At 39.6% G+C, this 16,913-nt stretch overlaps 1 protein-coding gene across 1 annotated transcript; it reads right to left on the reverse strand.

Moving 5' to 3' along the window:
• Positions 1 to 831: 831 nt before the first annotated feature.
• dpysl3 (dihydropyrimidinase like 3) lies at positions 832 to 16,913 on the reverse strand. Its single transcript, XM_056730363.1, has 14 exons — positions 16,755 to 16,913; positions 14,381 to 14,469; positions 10,794 to 10,978; positions 9,036 to 9,200; positions 8,288 to 8,349; positions 7,689 to 7,769; positions 5,286 to 5,354; positions 4,470 to 4,590; positions 3,801 to 3,957; positions 3,545 to 3,686; positions 3,298 to 3,468; positions 2,067 to 2,246; positions 1,769 to 1,925; positions 832 to 1,558 (listed from the first exon to the last, which is right to left on the reverse strand). Exons 1-14 carry the CDS (start codon positions 16,791 to 16,793, stop codon positions 1,473 to 1,475), a joined length of 1,704 nt encoding a protein of 567 aa, XP_056586341.1. The 5' UTR covers positions 16,794 to 16,913; the 3' UTR covers positions 832 to 1,472.

Consider the following 16,913-nt stretch of genomic DNA (forward strand, 5'->3'; position numbering starts at 1 on the left):
TTAATACAGTTTCTTTTTTATGTTTCATGTAAGGGATAATGTACAAGCAGCCAGTTATTTACCCCGACAGTATGATCATGCGATAACTGCCGGCTTTCTATACACAATCCCGCTTATTACAAGGCTTCTCACCCCAGAAGGGAGTTATTGAACATGAAAAATTGATTTGTAATATTTTATTAGTTAATTTTTCACGAATTCAGACCTTCCACAAAGAAAAATAATCAAACTGATTTGCAGCATCATCTGGGTTACCATGTGTTATTAGTATTGAGCGGTTATTATCTGTGAATGACAGACCTTGGAGTGTTGTAACTGACCAGTCAGAATCAACTATTCCAGAGCGCATAAATTCATTTATTTTTTGACTTGTTCATGATTCTGCTGTAGTGTCAAACTCTTTCAGACACGTCACTACCACCAAATATTCTTACAAACCTTTATACATATATATATTATACATACTATTAATTTTTTTTACGATGTTTCAACAATTTAGATTCATGAACCTTTCACAGATTCATTCACAGATGATTTTGTCATTATTAATTTTTTACTTTTTCCTTCATTTTCCCCGAAATAAACATTTGTGTGTTATGTTGTATTCATATGTAGAAAGACAAGTGTTTCCATTAAACATTTAAAACAAAAATCAATTGCAATTGTTATATGATGCTTATGGATGTCACAGATAGATAAATAACGTGAAAAATCCATGTTTATTTATTTCATGTGTTTAAGTTATGTTAGGAGATAAACATGCAGTTTTTGGGATGAAGAAATTATTCTTTTTTAGATCTGTGAGATGATGAATTGAAAAATCCCACACAGTCTGTTGTCACATGTTTATTCAGTAACACATGTTACACATCACACATTCATTTTCACCTGCCTGCTTTACTTCTTCTTCACTAGCCAACTGTAAATTACGACAGAAAGACAATCAAACACACGAAATAGAAGTGAACAGTGTGTTTTTTTTCATGTTTGTGTTATTTGGGACATGTCCGTTAAACACTGCTCCCATTTATATCATAACACACTCAAACCAGTGACATATCACAAACATATTCCTGTCATGTGATGTATGAAAACACACTGTAGCACCTGTTAGTGTTCAGAATCATCTGAATCAATACAACTGAAAAACAAATGTATAATAGCTCAAATATCGATCGAATGAAGAAGATTTATTCTATCAAATGAACCATTTCTTCAGATGACAGATGATTTTCAAAGATACACTATAATGAATAATAAGAGCGCTATGTAAATGAGCCAAAGGACATGTTTATGGTGATGTTTTCTATTTCAGTCTGTCTAAACACAGAAACATATGCAGCTACACTCAATGTTATTTTTTCTTCAGAGGTTCAATCATTCAGCAGGAGTTATTTATGAAAGGTAAGGCAGGAGTTCAGTGTTTTACGTTTGACTTTAGTCTACCGCGGTTCCACAACGCTCTTTATATTTTAACTAAGGGAAATGATGTTGGAGCGGCCACCAGGGGGCACAACAATACGTCTTCCTGCTGGTCTGATTGGAGCTTCTTCAGGACCTGAGGTCAAAAACAGATCCGGAGACATACATCATTCTCAGAAAACTGTCATTTGTAAAAGAAACTTTCAACAAAATATTTGACATTTTACAGAATCTGTGGATCACCATAAGTGGACGGATCCCCAGCGTGGTTATACCAATAAGAGTTCTCTTTCAAGGGAAATCAACACTAGGTTCTCACATATGAAGGATGATTGTTCAGGGTTACCTGCTAATGAAAAGCCGGACTGATGCAGGTTTCTCACAGGGACTTTGGTGGGTGAGGTGCGGGTGGATGCAGACGGAGTGCCGCCCCTCGACACGGCTGAAAATTCAGACACAGGGCCGTCGTACATGCCCCTGGGCACAGCCTTCAGGATCGCCAGCTTCAAGAGAAAGAAAAACAAAGACATGTGACCACTCTACATCACCATTACTGAAAGAATAACACGTTTGTTCAGGTCATTTATTGTGTTGTGGTCCACATGCGTTGATCACGTCTATTCTGACAGAATGTGAAGCTGTACCTGCTTTCTGGCTTTGACGCGTTTGTATGCGTAGTCAGGGAAAGGTGTGCAGGGAATGAAGCGACCCGTGCCGGAGGTGACATTCAGTTTGCTGTCCTCCAGAACGATCTTCCCCTGACAGATGACCAGCATTGGCGCTCCTCTCAGCTCCATCCCCTCCAACACATTATACTCCGCTGCCTGACAGTGAACATCAAGAGCCTTTATTCCGTTCTCATCACACACACACATCCACAGAGCATCTTCACCTTCATTAAAGACACTTTAATAACATAAAACTCATCAGTGTTCAATCTTTCATCACATGTCTAAGACCTCAGCCAGAGACTAGTGCTTAGTTTCATAAACTGTAAGTTGTGAAGCACTTCTTTGAGTTGTTGTGCTTCTGTGACACAAACAGCCGGAGAAAGAGAGAGAGATTGTGAACTAATGAAGAACATGTGTGAGATCAACTGTATTTCTCATTCTCAATATCTCTGCCAAACAGCTGAACACACACATGACTCCAGTGTCATTCTCTCTCTCTCTCTCTCTCTCTCTCTCTCTCTCTCTCTCTCTCTCTCTCTCTCTCTCTGACTTCACTCTTCCCTACAGATCATCTCAGTTTCTCTCCAGTAAACATCTGAAAGACGTCCGGCTATGACCACAGACTGTGAGTCTGGCAGCAGTCCCTCCTTTGTGCTGAAGAACAGGAAATGACATGTGCACTAGAGGCTGATATTTAACTCCACACGTGATGTGTCTGTGTAGTGGACTAGAGACTGAACAACAGGCGTGTTCTGTGCAATGCCTCTAAAGAAATAAAACCAATCATGATGTCAATGTTGGCAGGGTTCATGCACTTCTGAAGGATCTGTCAAGTTTAGTTTGATTCACTGCAGCTGTTTCTACACACATTGAGCTCCAAACATTTGAGATCCCGTTCATGTAACACGAACCATTTCAACTATTGTATGTTAATGCACATGTGATGGGTGTTAATGGTAATGAATGAATATGTTCATGTCATTTACAGTAGAGTTTATATTCACCATCCGTGACAGCAAGCAACAATGGATTCTATATTTGCAATGCGTCACATCTGATGTGGATACGGTCTACGGCAGATCTAAAGATGGTTGTCTTAGGAATGAAGTGTGTTGTATGTAGCTTGTGTCCTTGAAGAGTTCACAGAGCTTTGAGAAACTGAAGGTGATGACTGGGCTGTATAGGGTGTATGGTGTGCGCTTACAGAGTGATGTGTTTTGGCAGTGATGGTGCGGGTGGCGTCTGTGTCCCAGATAACCAGATCACTGTCAGATCCCACAGCTATCCGGCCCTTACGCGGGTACAGATTCAGTAGCTTTGCGGCGTTGGTGCTTGTGACGGCCACAAACATGTTTTCATCCATCTTACCAGTCACCTGACAACAAGAAAAGATGAATTTAGACTTTGTCACTGAACCGCTAACTACACATTCTCATCCATCAGATGCTCACCACGGCCTTATCCCAGATGACACTCATCCTCTCCTCCACTCCGTTCACTCCTTCAGGAATCTGGGTGAAGTCGTCTTTCCCGATGGCTTTCTGTGCGACGCTGAACGTGCAGTGAGCACTGCCGGTGACTGACAGATCTCCACTGACACACACACACACACACACATCACCCACCGATACAATAAATGACCCAAACTGATGCAGATAAGATTACAGATTGAGATTCTGAACGTGTTTCTTCTTGATCTGTGTTTACCTGGCCAACAGAGTGCTCAGATAATCTGGAGTGGTCGGGTCTGGACTGAGCGGTGGTGATGTCACAAAAGAGGCGGCCTTAGCCCAGTTCTTGCTCCAATAGTGAGTGCCATCTGTCCCCAAACTGGCTGTGATTGGTTCCCCAAAAACCACGTTACCTGGAAACAACCCTCATGAGCAGCTGAAGTGCAACCACACGAAACAATAAGAGCATCCGTCCATCCAAAAACATCTATTAAGCGCCTCCTAAAGATCAAACTCACCAGAACTACTTTATACATCTCAATAACCCAATTTCATTCCACTATCAGGTCAAGATGAAAACAATGTATTGTGGGAAACTGAGTCCAGTGTTGTGTTCTCTCTGTATTTGAGCATCACTGCATGAGCAACAACAACCCATTGCACATCAGATAAAAAAGTCACAGAGTGCTAAAGCATCAGAGTCACATGTGAAAGATCAGACACACTCGCTGTGCTCTCATGTTTACAACCTTCTTTAAAACACTGTGTGTGTCTTCAGCCAATCAACACACAAAACATCTGGTCCCTTCAATCCTGTATAAGTGTTCACTTCTTACCCTGCTGATTTATAAAACCAACCTTTCCCATCCACCAGAGGCAAACGTTCACTGTCAGATATAAAAAATGTGAGTGTGTGTGTGTGTACCTTTCTTGCGGGCCTGTGAGATGATGTCAGCAGCGCTCTTACTCATGACACGAGTGATGTAGAGGGGACAGTTTGTTTGACTGGCGATGGTGACGGCTCTGAACACGGCCTCAGCTTCCAGCTACACAAACACACAACTCACATAAACACACATCTGGCTAATATGGAAGCAAATAAGAGACATAATGTTTTGAAATTTAACAGCCTATGAATACTTTTTTGAATGGTTCGGTTCAATGGTTCGGTTCAATTGCAGACGGGCTCTGGGCTCAACTGTTTTTCCTATCCTGGGTAGCCCGGATGTTACCATGTGAATATTTAACTTGAATTTTTCGATCTGAATTTGAGCAGTCAAATTAGACAGATGTTTTCTTTGAAAAGTATTAACTTGAAATTTGAGGTCTGAATAAGAGCAGTCAAATTTGATCAATCTGAATGTATTTTATCTGAAATTCTGTAAGTTGATTTTTTTGTATCTGAATTCGTGAGCATTAAATTCAGTTTTTTTAAATTGGAAATCAAGAATTTTCATATTTAAATTTCATAGAGGTAAATTCGAAACAAATAAATTCAGATACATGGTTTCCAAAGTAAAATAATTCAAAATCAAGTATTCATAGGCTGTTAAATTTCAAAACATTATGTCTCTTATTTGCTTCCATAGGCTAACAACTACTGGAGGATTTTGTCTGACACCACATGAATGAAACACTTAAAGTCAACATGTCTTTCTAATGATTCTTCCTGCCTGTAGTAAGAGCACAGATTGTATGATGCCTATTGTGTGTGTGTGTGTGTGTGTGTGTGGTTACTGACCTCCTCTGGACGGCTGAGAACGTGACCCTCAGGCCCTGTGATGCCCATCTCCAGCATACGAGTTTGTTCCTGAACAACAGAGTCATTCTCAAATCTCCTTCATCCACACAATAACTCTTCTGTCATTAAAACACCTGTTTCGACGACACTAAACCTGTCAATCATCTGCTACATGTGACATATGAAAGCCGTTTAACTTTAGTTCCTCACATACATGTTTAATCATACAGAAGCTGTACGAGCTATAGGGTGTCATGTTGTATGGTGAACCCTCACTGTAAAGATGTTTTTCCATAAGAGAAATGAAGAGTTAAACAAGGATGTTCTGTAAATCTTTCTAAATCTAGCTCTGAAATAAAGTAAAGAACTGAAGTGAAGTTCATGTGGTATGGAAAACACTGCAGGTGTCTGATTATTAACACATTCACTGTGTTGTCAGTTGGGATGCTCATCTTAATTAAACACTCATGAATGCATTATTAACAGCTAACTGATCAAACAAGGATCTTAAAATACAACGCAGTTCAATTACACTGTGCAAAAATACAAATGGCAACAAATGTTTGTTATATAATAATGGGTTTGTTTTTGATTATTATTTGCTCAACAGTCTCCATCACACATCCAGAAAAACATTTGACGCATGTGTGTGGTGCTGATGTAGAGTGTCGGCTCATGCGCCGCGTGCTCTTCTGAATGTGTGTTGGAGACTGAGGCAGACATCAAGTCATTATTTTAGTTTTATTGCACAAAGAAACTATTCTCTTGGCGTCGTAAAATGAAGGTTGAACTGCCGGAGTCACATGGACTATTTTAATGATGTCGTCATAAACTTTCATTGCATGTTGTGCTGCTGTCTATGCGGGAGTCAGAAAGCACTTGGACCTAATCAAACTGTTCTGAAGATGGTTGTGAAAGGACTTGAGAGTTTGTAATTCATGATGACAGAACAACATTCTTGCTGGAGTATTCCTTTCAGAAGGGCACAAATGGAATCCTCCTGAATCTGAGGTCCCAAATCTGAGGCCATGGTCCTCAGTCGGAAAAGGGTGGCTTGCCCACTTCAGGTGGGTGGAGAGTCCCTGCCTCAAGTGGAGGAGTTCAAGTATCTGGGGGTCTTGTTCACGAGTGAGGGAAGGATGGAACGGGAGATTGACAGACGGATCGGTGCAGCTTCTGCAGTAATGCGGTCGCTGTACCGGTCTGTTGTGGTGAAGAAGGAGCTAAGACGCAAGGTGAAGCTCTCGATTTACCGGTCAATCTACGTTCCCACTCTCACCTATGGTCATGAGCTGTGGGTCATGACCGAAAGGACAAGATCCCGGATACAGGCGGACGAAATGAGCTTTCGGAAGCTCAGAGTCAGCTTTTTTGAGAAGCTCGGTCACTCGGGAGGAGCTCAGAGTAGATCCGCTGCTCCTCCACATCGAGAGGGGCCAGCTGAGGTGGCTCGGGCATCTTTTCCGTATGCCCCCTGGACGTCTTCCCGGGAAGGTGTTACGGGCATGTCCCACCGGGAGGAGACCCCGGGAAAGACCTAGGACACGCTGGAGGGACTATGTCTACCGGCTGGCCTGGGAACGCCTCTGTGTCCCCCCGGAAGAGCTGGAGGAACTGTCTAGGGAGAGGGAAGTCTGGGCATCCCTGCTTAGACTGCTGCCCCCGCGACCCGGCCCAGGATAAGCGGAAGAAAATGGACGGATGAATGGACAAATGGAATACTTAACAGTTTTATAGTAACCGGATGTACAAACGTTTCAACAGATGAGGGCAAATGATGTATAAACGATGATACTCGTCAATAAAATCTATTTGTACATTGTTGTTCTGATGCAATTCTACCTGTTTTAGCTAACATGACCTCAGTCATCATCAGATTGAAGGGTTCGGCAGGAGAACTGGTCCATCAGCCTGACCTTACTTCTGCTGCACACTCCAAACATGGCAACATTGAGTGCACAGTGCTCCATACTTCATACTTTCAGCTGATTTAGTGTATTGCGACTTACAGTGCACTTCTTTATTTGTCATTTTTAATGTCAGCACACTACATGAGTGTGCATACTAAGTGTGTGACTTGGGACACAACCATGACGGAGCTCTATTCTTCTCTGACTCTCTCTATCCACCTCAGATTGAATACTGACCCTTAACACATCTCACTTATTATAACAACAGTAGATATTGTGAAGAGAAAACTCTTATTAAAATACTTCTTCAATTATTTCTTAAACACTAGTATTATTCTTATAACCGGTCATTTACATAGTTCATTATAATTATCCCTAGTTATAAGACACATCAAAACCTCCGGTCATCAGAATCCATGAGCTCACCTTCAGTAGAAAAACACACTTCACACTGTGTATTTAAACCCCACTAAATGATGTACACATGTTATACCTCAGCAATGATCTCTCCGTTTTCTGCGTGCACCTGTGCAATTCCTCCGTGTTCTCCAAGGAAGGTGAAGATCTCATAAAGCTGTTCACACACAAACACACACACACATATGAACTTACAAACACACACTGAAAATGTTCTGGCAGCTCTTGGAAAAATTAACTGGCTTTCATCTAGACGTCAAACACAATCTTGGATATAATTTATATATGAAAAAATATAACAAATATTTAGAAAGAATGTGGATCTACCACATAAACACATTCAAACATGACACATAGAGTATATAACACACACACACACATGTTGGATTTCCATGTTTTATGGGGACATCCCTCAGACGCAATGGTTCTTATACTGTACAAACTGTATATCATATTCCCTACCCCTAACCCACCCCCTAAAACTAACAATCACACAAACTTTCTGCTCTTCAGATTTTCAAAAAGCTAAATTCTTCATGATTTGTAAGCTTGTTTCCTCATGGGGACCAATAAATGTCCCCACAGGGACAAGGATTTTGTCCATACCATAGGGTTTGCCAGGTACACACACTCACACACACAAATCATTCATTAATAGTGTATGTGTTGACCGACCTCACTGCTGCTCATCTGATAGAGATCTTTATAAGCCATGTAGACCTGGAAAGAGTTCACTCCTGTACACACAAACAAACACAATACCAAACATGTATTTAGATTTAAATAAAGAACAAAAACCCTAATCCACATAATACACCATCAATCATTTACATTCATTCTAAATGAACTACACTTTCAGACAGAAACGTCAAGTTCACTTTGAGATCTTTATTGGCTGGTTCACTGTAAAACTAGTAGACTTGATTTACTGTCTCGTTTGATCAGGATAATTGTTCCTAACAGAGATGCTTTTGTTGTTGACCGAACAAAAATTTAACAAGCGAGTGTTTTGAAACAACTGTTTTTGTAATAAATGTCAGCGTTGTTAATGTTCAGGTCTCAGTGATGTGATGCTGTCACTGCTAATAGTGCATTAAATACAAAGTGTTTGTGTGTGTAGTGTACAAAGAGTCTGTATCATTCAAAAATATAACAACATGAACCAAAAAATGAAGCGTGTCAGCTTGGTCGGGAAAAAACAAGATTTAATTAGGCTCACATTAAGACAATACTTGAGACCACTTAAAACCTTATATTTATGTTTCTCATCTTTTATATGAAGAACATCGGCTTCTCTCTCAGGATCTGTTTGAGAATCTAATATCTTCGGACAGATGTTTTATAAAAGTGAAATTGGAGACCTTTAAACTCAATACACAGGCTCTTTTGGATCAGCTTGAGAATTCATCAAAATCTCTCTCACCTTTCTCCTTGATGAGAGTCTCCACCTCATGTTTGACGCCGTCGCTCCAGTGTGTGATGTCCACGTGAAGAGAGAAATCACAGCAGGCTTTCTCATCAGCCCACTCGTGCCAGCGCTCGAACGCTTCCACCAGACTGCTGCCGGGCTCCGGGATTACATGATCCACTGCACATCACATGTGACACAAAGACACACCTGGAGTAAGCATGTTCCTTTTTGTGACACAAAAGACACAAGATGCCCACACACAGACACAAAAGAGATATCCCATCGGCATATATTGTTGTATTACACAGCTAATGATAAACACCAACATTTTACATTTTAAAGCAATTAAACAGAATTTCTGTGTTGAACTACCAACACTATGTTTTAATAAAACTAACCTTTTTTTACAAACCATGTCCTTTTGAAGGCTTTCAGCATCATTATCAAACACAATACAGTGCACGTCATGACATGGACGAAAACCTCTTCTGATGACTGGAGTGAACAATTGACCCTTCACAAAACCCCGCCCCCTTTGCTCCTGTTTCTATGTCAGACAAGCTTTTGATATCAGCCATGCGCTCCCAGTGTAAATGTGTGCACTCTCTGTGGAAATAGTGAAGGATTTCTACAAAAATGACATGCTGATTTCAGACAGAAAGGTCTGTAATATGGATTCAGGATTTGAGATAACTGTAACAATAATTATATTTACATCCACAACAGCAGACGATAACGTTACATTAATTGTAAGCTCACGTGATGCAGTAGGCTGATACTACTGTCACACAAATGGATGTTCAGCTAATCTAAATGAAAATGAAAATGAAAGTAAACTTTTTAATATTAGTTCAGTACAACAGTTCATCAGTGTCTTAATCTTTATTTGTGTTAAATACAACAAACACATTACATCTGTTGCTTTACCACTTCATTGCTGAAAACGCCTTTCTTTTAAAATATCACTTCAAATGTGGCTGTCTGAAGGCTGAAGGTGCGCTATCTCATTAAAGGGATGCCAGCTTGCTCATACTTGTAATATGTAAGTAATATCAATAAGAAGTATATTCCGCCTTAAAAACACCAGTTCCCAAACGCTTCTGTCTGTGATTAATACATTAATGATATGTCTGGTATCTGTATTGGTTGTGATGTGAAATCTGCTATCCTTCTTCATTTAGAAAGATTTTTATTGTATAAGTTAGTTATAAATTATAGTTATAGTGTGAACGTCCATTAAAGCTGAGTATGTATCTCTCTGTTTACTATTACAATCATTAAAAAGTGTTTTTTTCATATTAATCAGCAAAGCTCTACTGCGGCAGTTTGTCAGGACTGTTTTTTTTGTCAAACAAAATGGCCTTAAGTCACGGGGCCACATAATATCTGCGTTATGATTGGTCAGATCGCATGTCAATCATACTGCTTGTGAAGGGTCAATTGAACTATACTGTATGTGTGTGTCATTATTAGAGTACACACACACACGTGTGGATGAAGATTTCCTTATCAATGGAACGTGTTTGAAAGAGTTGTCAGAGTCTTGCAGGTGATGATGTATGTACAGTATGTATAATGTTAGCAGTCCTGTAATAAACATGATAATGTACTGCATATGCCATAGGCTATTATTACGGTCAAATATAAGACGTCTCACATCTGTTGTGATAACAGCTGTCTGGACACTCACATTTGTCGAGTTAAATATAGAGTTTGTCGATTTGACATTCCACAGCGCGGCTAAAACAGAAAACTTTTGACATATCTCACCAATCATAGTGGTTCCTCCAGCCAGAGCGGCTTTAGTGCCCTGAGAGAAATCATCCACAGTGCTCGTGCCCCTGTATGGCATTTGGAAATGAGTGTGGATGTCAATTCCTCCAGGAATCACCATCTTCCCATCGGCTTCAACAGTCTTCACCCCTCCAGGGATGATCAGATTATCTCCAATCTGCCTGAAAGTTGAGGAGAGATTCCAAAAACATCTCACTCACGGATCATTAATTCCATAATATTCTCCACTAACACTTTCGCAGGTAACTATTTTTGGGTTTCCAGAACATTTGTTTAAGGTTCCCCCACTGTTACCAAACACAAACTAACGGTTTATTTCCGCAAAACCAAACTCTAAAACGTAACCCTAAATCAGTGGTTCCCAAATAGGGGTACACGTACTTCGGGGTATTGAAATTTAGGAATAAATAATGAAAATCAATAAGTCAATAAATTATGATACTAGTATTGTTATATGAAATTAGGACTACAAAAATAAGCATTAAAAATAAATTCATAAATTTAAAACGCATTTCAATTTATAAGAGTTCTTTTTTGAGACCTGAACCCGCACTCAGGAACGGTGTCTGGGCATGAAATAATGTAAGTTAGGAGAGGTTACAGTTAAATGTAAAAAATATTGTTGCATTTTTTCTTTTTTAAATGATCAAAATTAACTTTTCTTGAACTGAAAATTGCTGATTTACCTTTAAATGTTATGCCTAATACTGAAGAGATTTATATAGTTGCGTAAAGCTACATACAGAAATGTTTGCCAGCAATGAACCTGCTTAGGGGCATCAGAAATAACAACTGTCTGACTCTCATTTCACTGTATTTAATGCAAAATGTCTGGTCAAGTGGTACTTGGCTTGAAAAAGTTATAAAAAGGGGTACTTAAGAAAAATAGTTTGAGAACCACTGATCTAAATGATTGTTCTTGGATCCTTTCGGCCTCACTGCACATCAGTTATGAATTTATCCATGCTGTGTTTCTACCCATCACTAATCTAATTAAAGTAAGTGAAATACATCAGTCCACACAATATAGAGGATTAAATCAATACAGTTGAAAGAAAAAGTATGTGAACCCTTTGGGCTTACTATGATTTCTTCATAAATTGGTCATAAAATGTGTTCTGATCTTCATCTAAGTCACAACAATAGAGAAACACAGTCTGCTTAAACTAATACCACACAAACATTATACGTTTTAATGTTTTTATTGAACACAACATGTAAACAATCATAGTGTAGGGTGGAAAAAGTATGTGAAACCCTAGACTAATGACTTCTCCAAGAGCTAATTGGAGCCAGGAGTCAGCCAACCTGGGGTCCAATCAATGTGATGAGATTGGATGTGTTGATTAAAGCTGGCCTGTCCAATAAAAAACACACACCGGTTTTGAGTTTGCTGTTCTGAAGAAGCGTTGTCTGATGTGAACCATGCCTCACACAAAAGAGCTCTCAGAAGACCTACCATCAAGAATTGTTGACTTACATAAAGCTGGAAAGGGCTACAAAAGTATATCTAAAAGCCTTGATGTCCATGTGTCCACGGTAAGACACATTGTCTACAAATGGAGAAAGTTCAGCACTGTTGCTACACTCCCTAGGCGTGGTCGTCCTGTAAAGATGACTGCAAGATCACAGCGCAGAATGCTCAATGAGGTGAAGAAGAATCCTAGAGTGTCATCTAAACACTTACAGAAATCTCTGGCACATGCTAACATTTTTGTTGACAAATCTACAATAAGGAAAACATTAAACAAGAATGGACTTCATGGGAGGACACCACGGAGGAAGCCACTGCTGTCCAAAAAAAAACATTGCAGCACGTTTGAAGTTTGCAAAAGAGCACCTGGATGTTCCACAGCACTACTGGTAAAACATTCTGTGGACAGATGAAACCAAAATTGAGTTGTTTGGAAAGAACACACAACGCTATGTGTGGAGAACAAAAGGCACAGCACACCAACATCAAAACCTCATCCCAACTGTGAAATATGGTGGAGGGGGCATCATGGTTTGGGGCTGCTTTGCTGCCTCAGGCCCTGGACGGATTACTGTCATCGATGGAAAAATGAATTCCAAAGTTTATCAAGACATTTTGCAGGAAAACTTAAGACCATCTGTCCACCAACTGAAGCTTAACAGAGGATGGACGATGCAACAGGACAACGACCCAAAGCAGAGAAGTAAATCAACAACAGAATGGCTTCAACAGAAGAAAATACGCCTTCTAGAGTGGCCCAGTCAGAGTTCTGACCTCAACCCGATTGAGATGCTGTGGCATGACCTCAAGAGAGCGATTCACACCAGACATCCCAAGAATATTGCTGAACTGAAACACTTTTGTAAAGAGGAATGGTCCAGAATTTCTCCTGACTGTTGTGCAGGTCTGATCTGCAACTATAGGAAACGTTTGGTTGAGGTTATTACTGCCAAAGGAGGGTCAACCAGTTATTAAACCAAAAGGTTCACATACTTTTTCCACCCTGCACTATGAATGTTTACATGTTGTGTTCAATAAAAACATGAAAACGTATAATGTTTGTGCGGTATTAGTTTAAGCAGACTGTGTTTCTCTATTGTTGTGACTTAAATGAAGATCAGAACACATTTTATGACCAATTTATGAAGAAATCCAAGTAAGCCCAAAGGGTTCACATACTTTTTCTTTCAACTGTATATTCGATTTCATTCTTTTAGTAGCCTAATTCTTTCATTACTGAAGTAATTGTCTAGTTGTTTTGCTAATTCTCGACTATTTCACAAAAAAACTGCCATTGGACAAACATGAGACCTAAAGCAAAGGTGAAAGCATGTACTTTCGTGGAGCGTGCACCTATCAAACACCTGCACTAAAGGAATAAACACATCACTGTTGAAAAAAACAATAGAAAATGTCCTTTTAATGCGGGTAAAAAGCTAGTGGTTCATAATGCTATTTTAATGGAAACCTTTAGAATGTCTGTGAAGACGGGGGTGATGTTTACCAGTTGACAAAATGCACCATTAGAGAATGGTCGTTGATCATTTTCAATATAAGAAGTTGCATTATTCCCCATTTCACATAACACATGCTCGCACAAATAACTGAAAAATACCTACCATGAAATGTTCTGTTTAAATATTTTAAGGTCATTTAAAAAAAATCCTGAAACGTTCTGGGAATGTTGTTTTCTGGTTGCAAAATAATAACCAAAAAATAACCATCAAGGAACGTTCTGAGTTTCCTTTTCCTTTGCTTCATGTTGAGTGTAGACATAAGAACTGCATATCATCTGTCAAATTCTGATGTTTGGATCAAGGAATGTGACTGTGTGTGATATGGTGTGTGTGCATGCGTGCATGTGTGTGTGTGTGTGTGTGTGATATGGTGTGTGTGCGTGCGTGCATGTGTGTGTGTGTGTGATATGGTGTGTGTGTGTGCGTGCATGTGTGTGTGTGTGTGTGTGTGATATGGTGTGTGTGCGTGCATGTGTGTGTGTGTGTGTGTGTGATACGGTGTGTGTGCGTGCATGTGTGTGTGTGTGTGATATGGTGTGTGTGCGGCATGTGTGTGTGTATTCAGAACTTACTTGATGACTCCATCCTCCATGTAGATGTCCGCATAGAAAGACTGATCATCATTCACAATGCGTCCACCTTTTATCAGAAGCCTCTCGCTCTGAGAAAACACAGAGAGAATATTTATAATAACAATAATAAACATTTATTTATATAGCACTGTATGACCAGAGAACACACTGAAAAGCACTTGACTTTGATGATTCTGTAGTTTTTACCCATTGATTAAAACATGATCGATCTTAATTTAGGTTACACAAACACAGCAGCATACAGATTAACTCAAATTCTGTGGTTTATTGATATTTGAATACATATCAATTATTTGTTAAACTGCAGTGCAAGTTTGACAATGTACTAGTCTTATTCTGTTTCATTTGTGAAAATATACCAATAATGTATGCGTACATGTTATTTAAAACTTCATTACTCTATCCACTTGTATGAGTTCTTTTATTTTGAAGTGTAAAATAAACCTGTGTGTTTTTGTATATGACAGACTCAAACAAAGTCAACAGACTGAGGAATCAGAATGAAAGATGCAGGAACTAAAGAGTGCTAGAAGTATAAATCACTGAGCGCATTCAGTTAGAATGAATGTAGAGTCAGCTAAAACTATAAAGCAGTCTCTGAATGAACGTCCATCACTTCATGAAAGAGTCAACAATGTGTTGACACTCAGTGTATCAAATAAACAACAGGACATCAAAATCATCTGAATGAATCTGACAGACACCCTTCAGAGCTACAGAGCATATGATGTCCACAGCAATGTTTCAACACATATGAACACAATTCACAACTCCATGATGTGTGCTATAAAACAATGCTCTTCAAGAAACACAAACCTCAGCAAATCATACAAAACAAACACCCGTGTCACACCGAGAGTGATGGGAAGTGTGTTTGTGTGGGGGGGAGTCAGGCAGAGAATGCTGAGCTAAAGCACATGAAGGCGTGGTGTTGAGAGAAACAGGACCATAAGCATCCAGAGCCGTCATCTTGTTGCCTGGTGACCAAAATATTTACCAGACGCCCATGACCCATTCTTCATATGAAGCGCTCAAACACTGAAACTGATCTAAACCAAAGCAATCTTCACTTATATCAACATCTCTTACATCCTATCAGTTGATCTCCACTACTGGACGTGATAATTTTAGTTCTGTCATGTTCATTGATGACTGTAATGCTCTTTGAAAATGTCCTTTAAAAATCACAAAAATGCACGTAGCAGTTAGAGAAACATAAATATACACACACTTTATTGGGATTTAATCACAAACTGAAATTACTAACAGCGTTTCATCTCATGTCATGACTTTAAATCCAGTTACGTGGATATCAGAAATGACCTGTTTACCTGAGGCAAAGCCCACTCGCAGGAATCAAGTGAACCAGACTGTCATCCACCTACAAAAGAACATCTCCTGACGCTAGAAGGAAATGTTTTACAGAAATATGATTCATTTAAACAAAACCCCCAGCAGCCCAGTACACTTGCCTTATAAACACATTCACTGTTTGTTCACTGATTGTTTTTTGTTTGAACGAACTGAGGGATGAATCGAAAATATTTTCCATTGTGAAAGCACAGAGAGTTGCGAGCGCAGGCCTGATGCTGATGCGCAGGATTAAATGAGGGCGTAGAGAAAACCACACCTCATCTCTCCACACATCACACATAAGTGTACTGTACTCTACACATCTGCTCGTACTTCTGAAGGAAATACATTTTACAAGCGTGAGAAAGATCTGAAATGATGTATCGCACCGCGTTTGTCTTTGTGACCGGTGAGGGAGTGCGCAGTGTTGCAGCATCAGGACCACAAAGACAGACAAAGCACCATCATCATCATCATCATCACACACAGACACAAGCCTTCAACAACACACCCCTGCAGCGATAAAACGGCAAACTCTGAAACACTTATCCTACACAATAACTTTGATAAACACAAGTTATGAATGATGATGTTCATCGTGTCTGGTGCTGGAGTTGAAGCGTTATGGGCGTGATTTTCTTCAGCGCTTCTGCAGTCCTCCAGCTCACATTAAACATCTTTCATTGTCGCATTGATGCAATAGACATAAAAACAGAGCTGAAAGGATTATGTAAAAACAAGATGCAAAAGGATGTCAAAGCTTGATAAAAGCATTCAAATTAAACACGTCAATAAACACGATGAATATATTCATTACGTTTTTATTAACAGCACTTACTCGGAGTATTAAAATAGAGAATATTCTTATAAACTTCAATTTAATCCCAGAATATTATATCTGCAGCCCGACGCGCAGTTGTGTTCGAGCATTTGTTACAGACACAAAGGATTACACGCAGTACAACATCACAGCCGTTAAAATATAAACGTATAAACTTACAGTGATCTTTGGGATGTTCTTTATACCCTGGTAGGACATGATTTCTTCTGGTTTCAGGATGTTTGTTTCAGTCTGATGTTAATAGTGGTTGCGCACACTTGAACGAACTGCCTGTGAGAGTCTGATGTGATGTGACCGGGCTCCTCCCTCGATGTCATG

The sequence above is a fragment of the Triplophysa dalaica genome, chromosome 19 (genome assembly GCF_015846415.1).
Source record: "Triplophysa dalaica isolate WHDGS20190420 chromosome 19, ASM1584641v1, whole genome shotgun sequence".
Taxonomy (NCBI): domain Eukaryota; kingdom Metazoa; phylum Chordata; class Actinopteri; order Cypriniformes; family Nemacheilidae; genus Triplophysa; species Triplophysa dalaica.